At 39.0% G+C, this 20,989-nt stretch overlaps 1 protein-coding gene across 1 annotated transcript in view; it reads left to right on the top strand.

Moving 5' to 3' along the window:
- The window catches only part of PTPRK (protein tyrosine phosphatase receptor type K), a 528,548-nt gene extending 520,258 nt beyond the window's left edge, over positions 1-8,290 (top strand). Inside the window, exon 35 of the mRNA XM_089686377.1 lies at positions 7,139-8,290. Coding sequence (XP_089542503.1) covers positions 7,139-7,192 — 54 coding nt within the window. The 3' untranslated portion in view covers positions 7,193-8,290. The remainder of the gene's footprint in view (positions 1-7,138) is intronic.
- The last annotated feature ends 12,699 nt before the right edge of the window (positions 8,291-20,989 follow it).

Below are 20,989 nucleotides of genomic sequence, written 5' to 3'. Positions count from 1 at the left end.
GTCCACATTTGGGTATGTGAGGGGGGATTTTTCCTCTTCATGTCTGTATGATAGTTACCAGCCAAAAAAAAAGGAAGTAAGCGGAAATCCCCTCAGGTGGGCATAGCCAGCTATAAAGACACATTTTCTAGTAAAGAAGAAAGGTTTAAATTTTTTTTGGGATACTACTGCTGCCCATGTTTCTTTTCAGGGAAATTTCTTCTCATTTTCTGTCTAGTTTACAGCTGACTGGCAAGAAGAAATGAGAAATCTCATTGACAGGGACACTGTGACAGCCTTTAATTCCTAGCAGTTATGCACTCTATTAAAAGCTTTAAAAACTATCCTAGCCCTCTCTTTATTCTCAGGGTTAGGATTACTATTAGGCACATGGGGTTTTAATCTGGGAAGGAGCAAACAAACTCCTGTGTATAAAAAGGTGATCCTAGCAGAGGGTGCAAAATGTTGTTTGTCTACAAGCTCCAGGGAATCCATTCCTGGTTATATTCCTGCCATTGCCACTCCAAAGTACTTTCCAGCATGGCACTGTAGCTGCCTGTCACTGTCTATCATGGTATTGTTCTGCAAACCTTTCTGTAGTTAGATACTATCCTAGGAATTCTACAATATAATGCAATTATATGTTTTATATGTTGTGAATATCACTATTGCATAATGATCTAAATTGATTATGGCTTAATTGGTCATAACTGAACTCAGAATATTGGCTATGCGTTTACTGGATTCATGTTTTAATATGCATTAACACATGCATATTTTGAGAGAACAGTGAAGAAATGGCAAACCCAGATACTCCTGCGCTTAGGGATGGACTCTGTATAGATAGGACCATATCATGAATTTCTTGGGAAATGCACTCCTTGCTGCCCTCAAATAACCGGGGAAGTCCAAATATACTGAATAGAGAAAAACAGAGGTCGCACTGGCCTAGTGCATTACTCTTTTTATATCCGTTTACATCTTTATAAAGTTCCATGACCTTGTTATGGTAGTTCTTTTGACAGTTCTTTTCTGCTCCTCATGGCTCAGTATCTAGCCTGCTCAGTGGGAAATTAAGTTTTTAATGCCATTTTAACCTGTGTGTGTCACCGTGTGTGTGTGCACCATGGCCAAACATTCCAGGGTATGTAAACTTTTGACCAGAGCCATTTGGGTGATTTCTGTTATTTAAAAACAGGAGCCAAACTATGTGATGATATATGGCTTCATTTGATTGCTATCCTTCAGTCAAAGACCATTTTTTGGCATGATCAATCATACTTTCAAAATGAATGCCCAAAATTTCACAATTTCTGCCAGGGTACACAACTGTCACAACTGTAAACAAAATAGGAGTGAGGAAATAGCACTGCAAAATGGAGATGGGATGGGGCTCAGCAATGACTGAAAATAAATATTTATTATATTTAACGTCTACTGCTTGGACATAAATGGGGACACGTGCCATGTGCACAGGAACCCCTGGGACGGACCTAAACTTTTTCTGCTTCTGGTGATGGCTCTTCTTTAATGACACCTACTGAAAACTGTGTTTTTCCCTTTTCTCTACATTTCTGAGTATGTAAGCAAGCATATTTAGAAATCCCTTTTTACTACTAGATTATCATTGGCCTTCTTTAAGTGGATTCCTTATTCTTTTTGATATTGAGTTTAATTAATTTTACCTTATGAAATTAGAAGCTTTTGGATATAAATGGATATGAAAGTGTGCTGTTAGTAATAAAACAAATGCTAAGAGAAATCAATAGAGAATAAATCAATAGAGAAGGCAGTTTGTGTTTATTTCTGTCCATTATTGACTTGTTCTGAAAACTTGGCTCTCACATTAACAAACGTGCTTCATTCTCACATACTGTTATATCCAAGAGCCAAAACTAACCGTGCTGAAGTTAACACACTGTGCCTGCTGAAGATCAGGTACTAACTCATTTTTATGATGCCGCTCGGCTGTGAAGTCAAAGGTAATGTGATTTACACATACTGTTGCAGTATAGTGGAGAGAAAAATATGACTTTACATTTCCGACACGCACTTGAACACATTTTTCTAAGAAATGTATCTAGATATAGGTAGTGCGGTGATCATGGATGTATTAATTTGTGCTGACATCTGTGGCACATTTTTATCATAGTGAAGCCCATTCCAAATGCTTCATTAACTTTTTTTTATTTGCCCTTGATAGCTGTGATCAATGATTAGCTAACCTTTTGTAACCCATAGCGTTCCTGAACATCATATTTTACTGTTCTTACGTGACAGCCCATGTACTGCAATAAATACCATATGTACTTACCTTCAGTGAATGTTTCAGCTCTTGGAGCAGAGCAGAAACTATCTAATACCATATTAAATGCCCAAAGCCCTAGGTGGTGGACTCACGCTTTTTACTCTTCAAATTTAGCTACTCCAGGTAACACATTTAATAATTTAGTAAACTGCAATATATGAGATGCCAAAGTCAGAAAGTCCACTCAGTTTGTTTTAGGACCAACATTGGACAAAACTTTTTTTTGTTTTATATAAAAGTGGTAATGGTTAAGATCTCTGCCTGGCTTTTATTGCTGTCTGTGTTGCCCTTGGAAAGATTTACTCTAATTTCCTGTCCCATGACAGGGTGTCACAAAAACGGGAAGTGATGGGATCTCTTTTTGATGCACAAAGAGACAGTAACAAAACACATTTATTTTGTAGATTTAGGAAGGTGTGGAACATATGTTACTTTTATTGCATGTTCTCTGGCATGGTGACTTTCACACCCTCTAAGCCCTCGTCAGGACAGGAATTGAGGAGAAGTTTCCCCAGTGAGAACATAGACCACAATAAAAGCTGGACAAAGGATCTGACTCCTACCTACTCTGCTTTAAAAAAATATATATATATTTTTGGCTGGAGTTAGGCTAGCCTTAGTTTATTTCCTGTCAGCTAGCTTCTGCATGAATATCACATTAGAGAACTACAATAATTATGTACTATGTATCCTGCCACGTGGGGGCAGAGGTACAGTGTGCTCAGAAAGAGGGTAGTGTAAGTGCTAAGGGGCTCATTTAAAATGGACAGCGGATATCACTATCCTTTTTCAGCTAGTCTATTCATAAAATGCAGGCCATGGTGTGGAAATTGAGGTGTGTATTTTTTTTCTTCAGTATACTGTATTTATTAAAAGGTTTTGTAATACAAATTAAAAATAATAGTAATAATAAACCAATATGCATACATGTAATGTGTACAACACATTATATAACTTAAAATGGCCATTTCTCAAAAGGTGCAGTCTAAAGGACTAAAGGCCCAATTGTTAGATGTGCCAAAATGATGTGCATATTAACAAATATAAACCAAATAGCCTCATAATGGAGAGGTCAAGATACTGCATGTCAAAAAGAAAATATAATCTGTAGCCTAAATTATAGAAAGAAAAAAATGAAAAGTAAATTCACTACAGGCTATGCATAAAGTCAATGTAAGCATAGGTCACATTCATTTAGTTTTTTTTCTTAAGAAAAAAAGAACAAAAGGCCTTAAAGTGGTTGTAAACCTAAAAAAAAAATCAATCTAATCCTACAGTTGACTAGATTTTACCTTTACTGGGCATCTGAGCTTAGTTTGTTATCTTGAAGCAATCCCCTTCTCCAGAAATACCCCCTGCTCTTCTGAACAGAATAAATCCGACACAAGCAGAAAAACGGTGTCGCCACTCCCCTTCTCCTGTGACAGGGTGTGCTGAAGACTAGACCAGCATGAGTCTCCATGTAATACACTGCAAAGGTGTGGGGGAGCAGGTGTCCTCTCCCTGCTGGTCTCTGCCTTCACAAGATCGAGAACTCAGCACCTGTGATTTATTACATAGATCGGCATCACTTCAGTAATGCTGTACTTATCAGCTGTCAGCAGACTTACCTAGATTGTCGTGCTCTATTTACAGCACCTAGCTTGTGAATTGCTGTTTACAGAGTTTTCAGGTCCACATTGCCACTTTAGGTTGTAAGATACCTAGGATTTTTAACATTAACCCCTTCCTACCAGCTTTCTCCTAATTAGCACAGATCCTGACATAGTCACTGGCACCTGTGTATTCCCCTGAATGCACTCAGGAGATATACTCGCAAGCATAGAGATATCAGATAGCTGTGCACATTCTTGAGCCGAGGCTGGAGGGTGTGTATAACTGAGGGATTGTGTGACATCACATCTCTGCCTACTATTCTCAGGCCAAAGTTCAGGATTTTGTTTTACTTTCACTTTCAATAATAATAATAATAAACAGGACAAGTAGAGATTGTGAATCTAGTCTACAATAAAAATTGACAGATGTTCTAATCCCTCTCCACCCTATCCAAAACTAAAAAACGTTTTGCCTTTAGTTATGCATTAAGATCTCCAGAAGCAATAGTTAGGTGGCATTATTAAAAAAAAAATTAATTTGGCATTTCACAAAGTAGAACCGTAGGTGGCCTGTTCAACAAGGCCTGAACTGGATCCTTACGTAGTTTACAATCAAGAACTGTGTGTATTTTGGAGTGCACTCTAATCCACAGCCTCTGTGAAAGCAAAGGGGGGAGTATTTGGGAATGTATTTAGAAATCCAGGAGGAACTTAAATACCATCACATCAAAACTTTGTATGCATTTTCAATGCCAAAATGATTTTTTTTGTACTTTGCTTGCTTTGTAATAAGATCAGAGTTCTATTTGGGCTTTTTTTTTTTTTTGTTAGATAGCAGTATCGCCATTTCAAGGCCATCCTGATTTATTAATAGGCCCCATAGCCATAGGGATGACCAGAAGATGAGGAAAGCAGAAAGTAAAAATTGGAAGATAAATTCAATTCAGTCACTATTTCACCCCACCCCTGACACCCAAAGTCAGTTTTTATGTAGCATTTTTAGTTTTGATTGTAGAATCCTTGTACACAATATAAGGTCCTCTGGCAATTATGATGCTTTAAAACCTGAGCCCTACCTTGCTTGTTAGGGTACTAAAAAAAAAAAATAAAAACCTCAGGCAGCATTGTGTTAGTGTTGATACTTATGGAGCAACCCTCAGAGTTTCCGTTTTAGATTTAGACAAAGAGGAGGCATGGCCAGATGCTGATATAGACTCACCTCCCAAAAGTGACAAAGTTAATTATCCACTTCAGGGTCGATTTACAAACACCGAGCTTGACTCCGCACACTTTTTTCATGCATTTAATTTACTAGAAGAGAACCCCACTCCATAATTAAAATATTCACAAACACCATGACTTGCCACAGTCAACTTTTTAGCCTGTGGGCTAGTATAATATTGAAATGACACCCAGTCTCTTCACAGTTATGTTTCTAGAAACAAATTAAGAGGGAATAAACATCCTAGAGATCATAGTGTTTCCTCTATCACTTGCATGCAGTGAGTGTGCTGCCATCTACGCAACTGTTGTGTTTTAGCATCCTTAGCTGTTAATTATAGTTATGTGAAATGGAATCGGAATGGCAATAACATTTTCTATGGCTTTCTTCATGTATATTCCCTTCCAGACCAGGTAAAATAGATGAAACCACCTTCTTGGTTACGGGCTTTCAGCTTGTTTGAACAATTTCCAATCTTTTCAGGTTTACAAAGTTGTGTGGTCAGAAAGGTTAAAGTTATATTAAACCCACTACCACAATTCTCAGTTTATATTATGTTTACATAGCATTAAGCCTGGATGCCTGTCTCTCAGTTAAAAAAAAAACAAAAAAAAAATCTAAATACCTTTTTAATGCCTTAATCAGCCATAATCAAAATTGGTAAACCATAGTCGCGTGACTTTGTTTCACTAGGCTCACAGCACGGTTCCTGATTGCTTTTGCCAGCAGCTTTGTTTGTGTGAAACGTGAGACTAGTAAACCTGGAAGACATCCCATATCAATCATGACTACTGCTAGTCCCATCCAGTTTAGTTTCAGAGCCCCCCCCCCCCGGGTAATGTGAAATGTCACGCGGTACAGCTCAGAGAGGAAAGTGAAAGCACTGAACAGACATTGCGGTGCATTTGCAGGGTGTGTGGTGACGTAGCGGCCACGGAATCTGCTCCTTTTTTTTGACACTGAGATGAAAGAGTACATTAGAAATGGCAGGATAAACCAGGTATTAATCAAAATATATCATATGGGGAAAGAAAAGGTTCCCAGTATAGGTAAAGGGCACCATTTATAAATATACATGCCAAGAAAAAGTTTGGGGTTTCATGGCTCTTTAACCGGTTCCCGACCACGCTATAGCCAAAAGACGGCTACCGCGCGCTTGGTTAGTTCTGGGAGGACGTCCATGGACCCCCTGGGGCGCGCACTGCACGTGATCTGTAATTGCTGTATCCTTCGGACACAGCTGATCTTATGGCTACGGAACGGGCCAATCACAGCCACTTTTACCATGTGACCAGCTGTGTCAGATCACAGCTGATCAACAGGTAAATAGGATATGTCGGTTATCGGCAGCTCGTGAGGAGAGGAGAGCCGGTAAGTAGCATTACGCAGGGGGTCATCTACACTGATCATCAGGGCACTGATCATCAGTTTCCTGGTGATTAGTGTAGCCCCATCAGTGCAACCAATAGTGCCAATCAGTGTCCATCTGGCAATCAGTGCTGCCTAACAGAGCCTATCAGTGGCCATCAGCGAAGGAGAAAAATTACTTACTTATAAACTTTATAGCAGAAACTAAGAAAAACTTTTTTTTTTTTTCAGAATATTTAGTCTTTTTTAGTTTGTTTAGCAAAAAATAAAAATCCCAGTGGTGATCAAATACCACCAAAAGAAAGCTCTATGTAGCTAAAAAAAAAGATAAAAATTTAGTTTGGGTACAGTGTTTCATGATCATGCAATTGTCATTCAAAGTATAAGCGAGAAAATTGGCCTGGGCAGGAAGGGGGTAAAAGTTCCCGGTAGGCAAGTGGTTAAAGATGTAGTGACCAAATCATGGAAAGTCATATCATGCTGATTAGTTTAGGCATCTGTATGCAGTATGAATTCTCTTCTGTGTGAAAAGCTTGGTTTTTTTTGTTTTTGTTTTTTTAAACACTTTTCTTTAGATTCCACCAGTGGTCATTGTAAACGTTTATCAATGTTCTTAATTGCTGTTTTCATTTGGTAGCTACTATTCTTTTTGTTTTGTTTTAACAGGAACAATACCGTTTCTGCTATGATGTTTCCTTGGAATACCTTGAATCGTCATAGTTGATGTGCCAACCTGCATTTAATGTTCGGACAGATACTACTCCAGCTTTGCAAAGGGGGATTTTTACACCGGACCTTAAAAGTTTTAAACTAAAACAAAAAAAAAATTAAACGAAGAGAAAGTATTTTTCTTATGACTTTCTGTATCTTCATAAAAGAACTTGAACTGTTTTTATGGCTGTATAAAGTATTGATGGATTTAGTGCCACATTATCACACACAGTGCTGGAGGCGGAAGCTGGACAAGTCTCTACGTCACAAGGATTTGTATGTATTTGTATATGCAGCCGTCTCATGAGACAACTTTAGAGCCAATATGTTGCATGTGTCTATATTTACAATGTGGCAGTTTTCTCTTTTTTTAATACAATTTGTTTAAGAAAAATGCAAAGGAAAGCCGAGCAGATTTGATGGTAAATCCTCTTTACATTTCAAGTGTCACCTATCTGTACTTGGCTTACTATTTTTTTCTCACATTGATGGCTGGATCATATCATATATATTATTTTGGAAAAACAAATCCCTAACATAAGCCAAAGAGTCAATTGTAAATATGTCAATATGGAGAAGCACACTCTGTATTTATTGCTTATTTACATTCCTTTCTTTTGACGGCTGAAGGAACAGTCATTTTTCCTGGGGAAAGCTTTTTGCTGAAATTGACGGCAGTTTATTTTTGTATGTATTGAGTGTAAGTAAGAGGCATCTGTTTTCTGCATTAACCCAAGAGCAATGTTTTGAAGATGTTTTGTTGTGCTCATACTGGTGAACTCAAGTTTATGTGACTGATTGGTTCTGGACCATCTCTAAAAGCCGGACCAAAGTGATGTAAAGTTTTCCACAAACACTTGTACCTATGGATCAAATTAATCTCACATCTTATGGCAATCAAAGCTTACTAAAGGTGGAGCTGAACTCTGGGCCACATGTTAAAAAAAATTCTAATTGGAGATCAAGAAGTTGACATGTCGTGGTCCAGGCTATGAACGCCTATGGTTGCAACATTGTATCGAAATGTGTATCTTGATGTTTACAGGACTGTAAGCTTTGGGCTCTCGGAAAATCAGTTTGAAATAAATAAATATCCTATTTCAGGTGTGTTTGTTGTATGATTCAAAGAGAACATTCCTTCCTGTTGTGGCATTACTATGACATTTGCTGTTAATTTTTTTTTATATTTTGTGATTGGAATTAACATTTCATATGTTCAGCATGTGTAGTGGTATAGGGGTCACAAAAGTACTGGAGCCTAAATATGTGTACTTAAAGAGTAATTCCAAGCAATGTGTGAAAGCATTCAGCAAGCCACTAATACTTTACAGTACACACAGCAACTGTTATGCTAGACAGTTTACTGTATTTACCATATACTGAGTTCAGTGCAATCCCCTTCGGAATGAAGACACACACACACATTCAGGAGAAGTAGGAGGGTAGCTGAGGTGTACTACCTAAAGCCTAGAATGTATAACATCCAAACACACTGCTTCATGCATTTCAAGCCTGGATTTAATCTATTATCAATGGGTTGTGTATTGGGCAACACTGAGATTCCTGCTCTGTTAAAAACTATTTTCCCAGTTCAGCTACCCTTCAAGTACATCCCTAGGCACTGCAGAAATGCTCAGAATGTACAGGAATGAGTGGACCCTCAGCTGTCTTTCCCTTTCTGGTTGTATCACTTTAAGTATGAAGCAGTGATCACAATAAGAGGAAGTAAAACCTACCCACAGAACTCCCAGCTGAAAGTATTTTTGACCACAGGTGTGAAATGACACAGTCTTTTGACCTGTGAAGTTGTCATGTTAAAAAGCTTTTTCTTAGCCTTTCTCCTTGTCCATTACCCTTATACCTAACTGCAAATATTTAGCTTTATCTTAGGGTGCACTTTATCTATTGCAAAAAGGTGTAGTGGTGCTGCTACCTTCCTTCTATCCTCAGCGCCACCCGGTGCTAAGACTGAAAGGTCACTGATGCCTCTGTGTGCCGTGAACCACTGGAGGTACAGTCGGCACTTGGGTAAACATCAAATGGCAATATCCTTTATTGAATGGACATGAAACAGCTGTAAAACAGCCAATGCGTAGCAGCTGTCGGGCCGTAGTCATGGCTGATCCTCGACTGCTGATACGCGATGGATGTGTTACAACTATTTCATATAATTTCAATAAAGGATATTCCTATTTGATGTTTACCTGAATGCTGACTGTCCCTCCAGTGGTGCACTTTTGATAAATTGATCTAAATATAATCTGGATAGATCCTTTTGGAGTTACATGAAGTTTTAAGCCAGCCATAGTTGAGTCTAGAACAGATTGTTCTATTGATTGAAAAAGGAAAATATCTGATACGACTGTGCCATTCTTTGTTTCATTTTTCTAAGAAAAACAAAAAAAAATCCTATATGTTCGATCAGGCACTTTCTATTGAGGCGCGAAAATTATATGTCGCAGCTGGAACACAAATGATGCAAAAAGCGAACAATTCAACAATCGAAAATAATTTTTGTTCTATTTTCAACTCACATATGGCCTACTTTATGAATGTACATGTACAGGATCTCACAGAAGTGAGACACCCCTCACATTTTTGTAAATATTTTATTATGTCTTTTCATGTGGCAACACTGAAGAAATGACACTTTGCTATAATGTAAAGTAGAGAGTGTACAGTTTGTATAACAGTGTAAATTTGCTGGCCCCTCAAAATAACTCCACACACAGCCATTAATGTCTAAACCGCTGGGAACAAAAGTGAGTACACCTTTAAGTGAAAATATCCAAATTGGGCCCAATTAGCCATTTTCCCTCCCAGGTGTCATGTGACTCTTTAGTGTTACAAGGTCTCAGGTGTGAATTGGGAGCAGGTGTGTTAAATTTGGTGTTATCGCTCTCACTCTCTCATACTGGTCACTGGAAGTTCAACATGGCACCTCATGGCAAAGAACTCTCTGAGGATCTGAAAAAAAGAATTGTTGCTCTTCGTCAAGATGGCCTAGACTATAAGAAGATTGCCAAGACCCTGAAACTGAGCTGCAGCATAGTGGCCAAGACCAAACAGCGGTTTAACAGGACAGGTTCCACTCAGAACAGGCCTCACCATAAAGAAGTTGAGTGCACATGCTCAGCGTCATATCCAGAGGTTGTCTTTGGGAAACAGACGTATGAGTGCTGCCAGCATTGCTACAGAGGTTGAAGGGGTTGGGGGGTCAGCCTGTCAGTGCTCAGACCATACGCCGCACACTGCATCAAATTGGTCTACATGGCTGTCGTCCCAGAAGGAAGCCTCTTCTGAAGATGGTGCACAAGAAAGCCTGCAAAGAGTTTGCTGAAGACAAGCAGACTAAAGATATGAATTACTGGAACCATGTCCTGTGGTCTGATGAGACCAAGATAAACTTATTTGGTTCAGATGGTGTCAAGCGTGTGTGGTGGCAACCAGGTGAGGAGTACAAAAACAAGTGTGTCTTGCCTACAGTCAGGCATGGTGGTGGGAGTGTCATGGTCTGGGGCTGCATAAGTTCTGCCATCACTGGAGAGCTACAGTTCATTGAGGGAACCATGAATGCCAACAACTACTGTGACATACTGAAGCAGAGCATGATCCCCTTCCTTCAGAGACTGGGCCACAGGGCAGTATTCCAACATAATGACCCCAAACACACTTCCAAGACAAACACTGCCTTGCTAAAGAAACTGAGAGTAAAGGTGATGGACTCGCCAAGCATGTCTCCAGATCTAAACCCTATTGAGCATCTGTGGAGCATCCTCAAACGGAAGGTGGAGGAGCGCAAGGTCTCTAACATCCACCAGCTCTGTGATGTCATCATGGAGGAGTGGAAGAGGACTCCAGTGGCAACCTGTGAAGCTCTGGTGAGCTCCATCCCCAAGAAGGCTAAGGCAGTGCTAGAAAATGCTGGTTGCCACACAAAATATTGACACTTTGGGTCCACTTTGGACATTTTCCCTAGGGGTGTACTCCCTTTTGTTGCCAGCGGTTTAGACATTAATGGCTGTGTGTTGAGTTATTTTGAAGGGACAGCAAATTTACACTGTTATACAAGCTGCACACTCATTACTTTACGTTGTAGCAAAGTGTAATTTCTTCAGTGTTGTGACATGACAAGATAAATAAAATATTTACAAAAATGTGAGGGGTGTACTCACTTCTGTGAGATGCTGTATGTTTGTGTAATATACTGTATAATTTAAAATGTACATTAATGTGGATATATTGTTTTCAATGTTTCAAATTGAAGTAGTGCTTGTGATTTTTGATAATTGTTTTGACCACCACAATGGCAGTAACAAACTCCTTTGGTGGTTGAAAGGGCTTATTCTCATTTAGAAACATGTTCAAACCTGTTAGAAAATCTGCGTGGCATTAGATCCTGGATCTGCTATAGTACAGAGCAAAGAATAAAACTAACATACATTCCTGGGTTCCCATCTAGGATAGATGTTTACTGGACAACACATTTTTTCATAAGTTTTGCTAACTGAAAAACATTTGGTGATTATGATAGACCCCTTCAAATGGAACAGAAATGTAATTTCCTAATTACTGTATCACATAGGAAACTTAAGAAATAAAAAATTTACTATTGACTATAACGTACTTATTTGCATAATGTTTCATAAGAGGTTTCCTGTGGATTCTAATTTCTATCCAGTGTTTGGTGCATCTCACCATAGTGTTCAACAATAATCAGCCATCATTGATGGATTCCAGTTGCCCTGTTCTCGTTTTTCATTGTGGTTATGTCTTGGTAAAATTTTTCATCATGTTCTTCACTGATTGCAGAAAATGAATCTTCTCTGACATTTTGCCATTTTGACTTGATGGTATTGTATGCTGTAACAAGTTTTTCAACGAACTGAAAGTAGTTAGGTGCTCTGTAGTTGCAAAGAAAATTCCCAGTGACATCTTTGAATGCTTTCTAGGTAATTTTTACTGGTGTATCTGATCTATAGACCAACAAAAATGCCTTCCTTAAAGTGTCACTATACCCACATCATAAAAAACTGGCTTATTGCATGCTGTTCATATACACTCATGAGATCTGTCGTCTTTAATCTGCAAAAAAAAAAACACAGGATGATTCTGCTGCTCTCTAGCTTCAACTTCTGTTCGTGTCCCCAATTAAGCTAGGGATTATTGCAGTTGTAGTGGCAAATCTGCACATGCTCTGTTTTTCAGTGAGTTTCAATGCTGAGCATTTTCTCCCTATCGCATCTGAGCAGCCCATGTGACTATAGAGTCACACATGTGGGCAATACATAGTGGTAAATGACAACCCACTACCACCCTCCTCCTTCACGCCCACTAACCAGCTAAACACAATGGGGTAGCATATTACATCTTGATTGATGGAGGCTTCACCTCCCTCTTTTATTTGAAGACACAGACTGGAGAGTCTTGATACAGCCTGGGACTGGCAGAAATCTGCCCACACCATGTTACTTCCACAAAATAACGGTTTGATTTCAAATATCTATTTGCATGATGATTTAAAAGAGTTTGATATTTATTTTTACTCTGTATTCCAAAGACTTTTTTTTTCTTTTTTGAACATGTGACCAGTGGTAGAGGACTAGAGGATCCTCCTGCTTATGTTTCCCTGCAGACAGGTTGAGAAAGATCTGGGTCATGTGACAGCTGTATATCGATTAGGAAAACGGTACTTAGATTTTTGTTTTTTAATTAAAATACAGTGCCATTATACAGGAATAGAAAGGACAATGTAAATTAAAAGTGTGTATTGAGTAAAACTTTAAGGTGGTATTAAACCCTAAAGCAAACCTTTATTATATTGCAGCGTACCAATTCTTTGATGTGATAGCTGCATTGTTTTAAAAAAAAAAAAAACCATAACACCGGAAGGGGTGGTTAAGGTGATCAGCTTATATATATATATATATATATATATATATATATATATATATATATATCTTTTATCGCAAAAGGGAAAAAACAGTTCAGCTTCAATTTGTTAGTGTATTTACATCTGCTAGCACATCTAACACTCCCCTCTCCCCAGAGTGACAATGCTGCTGTCCAAAGGTGTCCCTGTGCTCATCCATAGTGTAGGCCCATTCACATATGTAACAACAGTACTTGGTATATTTGAGCTGCATTTCAAGCAGTAGAGCCACTACTTTTAGCTCTCCATAGATATTCCAGTTGTACTGGATGTGTTTCAACAATAGTTCCATGTTTTCATATGTTTCTTTCATGTGTGCAGCATAAATGGGAAGAACTACCTGCATTCAGTGTCACAATGATTAAGAAGACTGCTGCAACCCAATTTATCCAAATACAACATATGTTTAGAAGATATATGCAACAATAAGTGCACTGTATCTTCCCAATATAGTACAAGAGTGCGCATGTGTATAAATAAAATTTCAGAAATGATTTTAAAGCCTCCATTGTCAATAATCCTAACAATGTGCCAGTAATCATAGAAGATGCAAAAAGCCCATCCAAAGTCCATAAATTGAGTGGTAGTCTGGTGCTGTGAAATCTCTAGGAAATATAATACACCTCCATTTGTGTCACCACCACCTGTGCAAACTGCTTCCCAATGGATGTTAACCTCAAATTATAAGTGGTTAACATAGCATTAGAAACAGTCTGGCTCCCCATAAGATATCTCTCAATACCACCCTATGGAATGTATCTCTTCCAAGAAATATTTGTATCACTCAAGAGAAAACAAACCAAACGCCATGGCCCAATGTCATCCAGGCAACAAGGTTTTAAAAAATCTAAAGTTATTCAGGTGTATCAGACATTAAAACGATCATTGCTGCCTGCCCAGTGCATGCATGATGATGTCATTAATTGTCTCCACCAAGACAGAACACATCTTCATGGGACAGGATGCCATTTGTGACCTCTTGATTTATATAATCTAGTCAGCAATGGGACCAAACAGTACTCAGACTGGAAATGGTACACAGTACCAAAACTTGCCAGAGAATTGCCAAAATTATGCACCAGTTTTCTACACTGTGTACTGAGCTTCATCCAATGGCAAAAAATTAATACAAATGCCACCTTACTATTTGTACCCTTGTGAAGTCACATATTGTATTAAAAACCATCACATCATAAGAATTCAGAAATATAGGTTTTAAATGTTGCATAATTCCAACATACAATGAAAGGTAAATTTACACTATTAAAAATAAAAAATAAAGTATAAAATTGGCAAGCAGATACAAAAAAAAAACTATACAATGGGGACAAAAATCATGTATCATCCAAAACAATCTCAGCTGTTATTAATGAAACAGTTGAGAATCCACTCTACAGTCAAACCATAAGAAGTATAGGATCTCAAATCATATGTGCAGCAAGTCTCTTGCTGAGAAATTTCTCTTATGAAGTTACTCTGCCAATTAGGGACACGTCTGGCTTTTGTTGAGGTCTGGGGAGCTCACATAGCTGATGCTTGGGTGAGCACATTAGTATCCATAGATTTACAAGAGAGTTTTGCCTGCGTCCTCTACCTCAATTATTTTTTCTTTTTGGCTTCAGGTCTTTCAGTGCCTTAGCTATTTCAAACAGACTTACTTTCAACCACTCAGGGATCTGCTTACTTATCACTCCTGTTCTCCCATCCAAAAGGTTTCAAAGTGTTTACTAAGTTTGGTCAGTTATTGTCACCCTTCACTGTGGAGAATACTTATCTATCAACAAAAAGGATGTGCATTTACACATTCCTTTCTTCACAGGTCACCAGAAATTTGTTTCACTTTGCTGTAGTCAACAACCACAATGGCCCTTCCCATTGGTCTAGCCTTGCCTTGACTCAACTGTCAAACTACAGCTAACTAGACTTGGGCAATGAACAAGCAACACAATCCTGTATTGCAGGACTGTACTTTTAACTGAGCAATTACAGCAATTACTTCATGGCCTGCTTTTTTCTGTGGGTGCCTTAGATCAAGATAAAAACTTCAATAATGGCTCTGGTTTCCATTCACATGTACAGAATTCTATGGCTCAAAGCCTAGTCAGTTAAAGCTGCCTGTGAAAGACAACTCACCTGCAAGCCCTTTAATGGAGGACATCTCACCAAAGATGCTGTTGCACAGTTCTGTTTGCCTAGTTGTTGCCCACCCATTCCCTTCATTTCTTGGGAATGTACCAGGGCTAACTGCGGGAACCCCTATTGGGATTCTTGCATCTATTTGGAGTGCTGGTTCATTTGCAGGGGTGAATGCACCTTAGAGGACCTTCAGCCTCACTCTCATGTTGTGCTGCCCTGCCCCCAACCTCTCTTACAAATAATATTTTTAGAAATTTTTTTAAAAGTATGTTATTTGTGCTGAAAAGCAGCACTTAAGCATTTCTCACCTAGTCTACTCACCCCCTCTAATTGCACTAATGTGCAAAAGGGCTAGGGTCTCACGAGCCTGCTGTTATAGCCGCTTGCAATAATTACTATCTACTCCTGGTGGAGATACAGTCATGGGCAAAAATATTGCCACCCCTGCATTTCTGTCAGATAATGCACCACTTCGTCCAGAAAATTGTTGAAATTATGGTTTAGGCATTCTCATGTTTATTTTTGTTTGTATTGGCATGACAAAAAAGGGGAGAAACAAAAGCCAAATCTGACACATTCCACGCAAAACCCCAAAAATGGGCTGGCCAAAATTGGCACCTTTTCAAAATTGGAAGAAACAAATGCATTCCAACTTTGTGATGCTCCTGTAATTTGTAATTAAATTCACCTGTATCAATTAACAGGTGCTGACAATATAGAAAACACACCAGCAACCAGTTAAAAATGTGACAAATTGATTGTCTTTCTGTTGTGTGTCTCTGTATGCCGCATGGAGAAGAGAAAGAGCAGAAAATAATTGTCTGAGTATTTGAGAACAAAAATTGTGGAAAAGCAAGTCCATCTCCAGAGATCTTAATGTTCCTGTGTCCACTGTTTGCAACATTGTCAAGAATTTACAGCCCATGGCACTGTAGCTAATCGCCCTGTATGTGGACAAAAGAAAAAAAAGAAAAGGAAATAAATTTGCACTGTCTATTGCCTGCCTTAAAAGTCAGATGTTGCAGTACATTACATAATCTCACACTACATGTGTACAGCTGTAAGATTCAGGGCAAGGCCCAGTAGTTAACTGGGGTTTACAGAGTACTCCTTAGGCACAATTAATGTTTCCAGATGTTCCACAAAAGATAGAAAATCTTCACTTAAGTTTCAGGACCACTTCAATGAGACGTTACTCTAAATGACACTGAACCAAAACACCTTCCAGCTCCGACAGTATTTTTTTTTTTTAACCATGTCCTAGTCGTTTCCAATCCCAGGGTGCTCGAAAAGAAAACTAATATACAGAGAAGAAATAGGTGATAGCCAGGGACCACTACAGGGTATTATCTTAAGACACTTTTAACAAATGTATCAAAATACAAACACCATATATGCACAGTTATCCCACCCATTAAAAAGCAGACAACACTGTCCATGAATGTAAACTAGGCTGGCCTTTCCCCCTTGTAGTCACACTTTAAATCTCACTATAATATGTATAAACATTGTTTATTATGATTTTCAACATTTTTACAGAGTACAAAAGAAAAAAAAAAGCATTGAGAAACTGTAATGTCATCATTACAATCACGTATAGAACTTGAAGTCATATAGAAAAGACAAGGTAGTCCAACTGTGGCTCTTGAACACATACAGTAATAAAGAAAGATGAATAAAAAAAAAAATCTATATTGTATCACAGCAAGAAACATAAGGCCTCAATGGTGTCAGTAAACCAAACCTTGGCAAGGCTTGCCCTATAGCGACAAAATGATAAGGTAGAATGTACAGAATGTGGCCTTTGACACCAGCTTTCCATAGAACAGAGAGAAGAGCCATAAGGGGAGGGAAGGAAATACCGGGGGGGGGGGGGGTAACTGCGTGCCATGGTCCAAACAAGCAGACCAGTTTGGTAGTCTATATGTTCATATAACCAAGACAAAAAGAACTCACAATTATCAGGCAAGTCACCTGAAAGATAAACATTATCCATAATGATAAAAAGTAGGAAAGCAGTGGGAGATGTGTTCTGTTGCTCCACCATGCTGGAGAAAAAAAAAACCTTTCACTGCTCTGTCACCAGTATCATTAGAATAGTGTACAGATTTTTTTTAACTGATCACTGTATTAGTGTCACAGGCGACTTTAGGGTTAGCGTCACTTGGCATCCCTCCAAGATAGCATCAGATTGCCCGCCACTACTTTTGTATCACACTTAACCCTTTGATTGCCAGGAACACTCACATATACACTATAAATGTCTATTGCTTACATAGTGTCTGAACAGATCAATATCTTTAATCAGACCAGAACTATACTAGTGCTCACAATAGTAGTGTCCCCAAAAACTCAATGTTAACAGGATCAGCCTGACATCTGCCAGCACCTGCATTTATTCCCTCCGGTCCCCCCCCCCCCCAGAAAGTGCAGTATCCATAGATACATTACACACAAAACTGCAGTGTTAGCAAGATCAGGCCTGATCTCTGCTAGCACTACCAGGTACATTTTTTTGTAACTTTAAACAGTCCCTGACAGCCAGGTGCTTTTTTTTTTTTCCCATGAGTTGCACTAATAAATTATATTGACCAAAATTTACAAAGAAAGGTACACAAGTGAAGAGGCCTACAGGATTCTGAGCATGTCAGATGACAGTCAAAGTGGAAGCCTCAGTGACAGAATCGGGCTCAGAATACAAACCTGTAGTGAGCAGCGGCACCCTGACAGATTGCTCAGACAATGGAGAAGAGGTCCCTGCTAAGGTCAGGTATACCTGACCCCGTACTCTAGGTTGCTTAGGTGTTAGAATTGCAAGATGATTCTCATATGCAGCAGGGTGCCAGTACTAGTGCCACTCTACCTTTTGGTGAACTAGCGAGCACCAGCGGTGTAGTACATCCTGGTCTTTTACGTACCAGCACTGTAGTAGCAGTTGGTGATGTGGCGAGTCCCATAAGTTCAGTGCAAGCTGGTACGGTGGCTAGCCCAGAGCCACCAAGAAAACACAGGTCCATAGAGCCCATAGTTACCTTCCAGATTTGCTTGCAAATCCTGACTGGCAGCCCACAAATTCTACAGCACCCGTACTTCCCCATTCACTGCCCAACCCGGAATTCAAGTGGAAACAGCAAATGTAGCTACTCTCCTTGATTTTTTTGGAGCTGTTTTTCACTGATCTGTATGGATTGATGTGGACCAAAGAAATTAATACACACAACAATTTATTGCTGCCAAACCAAATTCAAACTTTGCCAGGCAATTTGCATGGAAACCTATTATGGCTTCTGAATTTAAATTTTTTTTGGCCCTAACCGTCAACATAGGCATTACTAAAAAGATTGAGTTGCAGTTATATTGATCTACAGACCCGCTTCATCATATGCCTGTGTTCACTGCTGTCATGGCAAGGCATAGATATGAGAATATAGCGCAATTTATGCATTTCAACAGCAATACACTCATTCTCGGGGTGATCCTGAATATGATAGACTCCAGAAAATTCAGCCCCTCATTAATTGCCTTAGCCAGAAATTTGCAGATGTGTATATGCCCCAGCAAAACATCTGCATTGCATAATTTTCCTGGCCACAATACATTCAAACAGTTTCTCCCCAGCAAGCGTGTCAGATATGGGGTCAAAATGTGTAAGACCTGTGAGAGGGCAACAGGCTATACATGTAATTTTTGGATTTACAAGGGAAAAAATGGTCATGTGGAGCCCTCTGGATGCCCAGACTACATGGGGAGCAGTGGCAAGATAGTTTAGGACTTGGTGTCACCCCTTTTTCCTTGTGTGGTACCACTTATAAGTGGACAATTTTTATACGAGCATGCCGCTATTTAGACACCTTTTTGATTTTGGAATTGGCTCATGTGGCACTGTGCAAACCTAATCACCAGGGCTTCCCATTTGTTGAAACCACACACTAGTGGAGTATCCGTATAGGATACACATTTACACAGGGTCTCCAAAGATGTTAGGTAGTCAGGAAACTAGCTATTGCATTCACAGAGACCCTAAAATCAGTATGGAAAGTTTACAGTTTTACAAAAAAAAGTTTAAAAATTAAAAAAAAGTAAAGAAAAAAACCCATTAAAAAAAATAAATGAAAAAGCCAAAAATAGTTGTTTTATTGATTTAATGTTGTGTTGTTATTGTCTTTTATTGTTAACTGTTGTTTTCTTTGCAGGATAACCATTCAGGGGCAGCACTGATCTGTTTATTCTGAGAGCAACAGAGTGTCCTCTCAGAATAGATACGCCAGTACGTGCAGCACTGCTGCATGAGATTTATCATCAACATAAAAAAACCAAAAACATACATGCCCAAGCATGGAGGCCTGGGGTGGTCAGTGGATGGATCACTCCTATGCTTTGGCATATACAGCCCTTGCCAAAAGATTTGAGAATGACAAAAATACTAATTTATCTACAAGGAAACACATGCAGTCATCATTGCTTTGCACAAAAAGGGTTTCACAAGCGAGGATATTGCTGCTACTACGATTGTACTTAAATCAACTTTTTATCGCATCATCAAGATTTCAAGGAGAGAGGTTCAGTTGTTGTGAAGTAGGCTTCAGGGCACCCAAGAAAGTCCAACAAGCACCACTAATGTCTGCTTAAAGTTGATTCAGCTGCGGGATCAGGGCACCACCATTGCAGAGCTTTCTCAGGAATGGCAGCAGGCAGGTATGTGTTCTGCATAAACAGCGCGGCGAAGACTTTTGGAGTCAAGAAGGGCAGCACTTCTCTTCAGGAAAATCAGGGACAGACTGATATTCCGCAAAAGGTACAGGACTGGGGTAAATTAATTTTCTCTGAATCTCTTTTCTGATTGTTTGGGGCATCTGGAAAAAACCTTGTCCGGAGAAGAAAAGTTGAGCACTACGATTAGTCTTTTGTCATGCCAACAGTAAAGCATCTTGAGACCATTCATGTGCAGGGTTGCTTCTCAGCCAGGGTAGTGGGCTCACTCACAATTTTGCCTATGAACACATCCATGAATATCCATGAATGGTGCAAAAACATCCTTCCAGAGCAAGTTCTCCAAACCATCCAAGAACAGTTTGGTGACAAACAATGCCTTTTTCAGTATGTTGGAGCACCTTGCCATAAGGCAAACGTGATAACTAAGTGGCTTGATGAACAAAACATCGAAATTTTGGGTCCATGGCCAGGAAACTCCCCAAACCTTAATCCCATTGAGAACTTGTGGTCAATCCTCAAGAGGCGGATGAACAAAAAATCCCCACAAATTCTGACAAACGTCTACCATTGATTATGCAAGAATGGGCTGCCCTCAGTCAGGATGTAGCCCAGAAGTATTGACTTTTTTCATAAACTTAATGTAATTTGACACTTATAACATGTTTGTAATTATTCAGTATAATTACTTCAGTATACCATAGTAACATCTGACTAAAAACACTGAAATCGCAGACTTTGTGAAAATTAATATTCATATCATTCTTAAAACTTTTGGCCAGGGCTGTACAGGTATATTTTTCATATTTTTGGCACAGATTTCAATTAAAGTTATTTTATTTAATTAATGGTCTATTGTTACTGTGTTTTATTAATTAAAAAAGTAAAATCACCGCTGCTGCTAAAAAAAAAACCATAGTGAAGGTTTGGAAGTCTCCCTTCATAGCAACAAAGCACAGGATTACACAGGTGATGATTCATGCCAAAATCGAAGCAATCTTTTTGGAGTGCCTGCGTATGAACAACTC

Source organism: Staurois parvus, unplaced genomic scaffold (genome assembly GCF_062004578.1).
Source record: "Staurois parvus isolate SC_StPar_1 unplaced genomic scaffold, SC_StPar_1.0 ptg000397l, whole genome shotgun sequence".
NCBI classification, from domain to species: Eukaryota; Metazoa; Chordata; class Amphibia; order Anura; family Ranidae; genus Staurois; species Staurois parvus.
The sequence above is the reverse complement of the archived record's forward strand: the minus strand, read 5'-3'. Positions and strand labels throughout refer to the sequence as shown.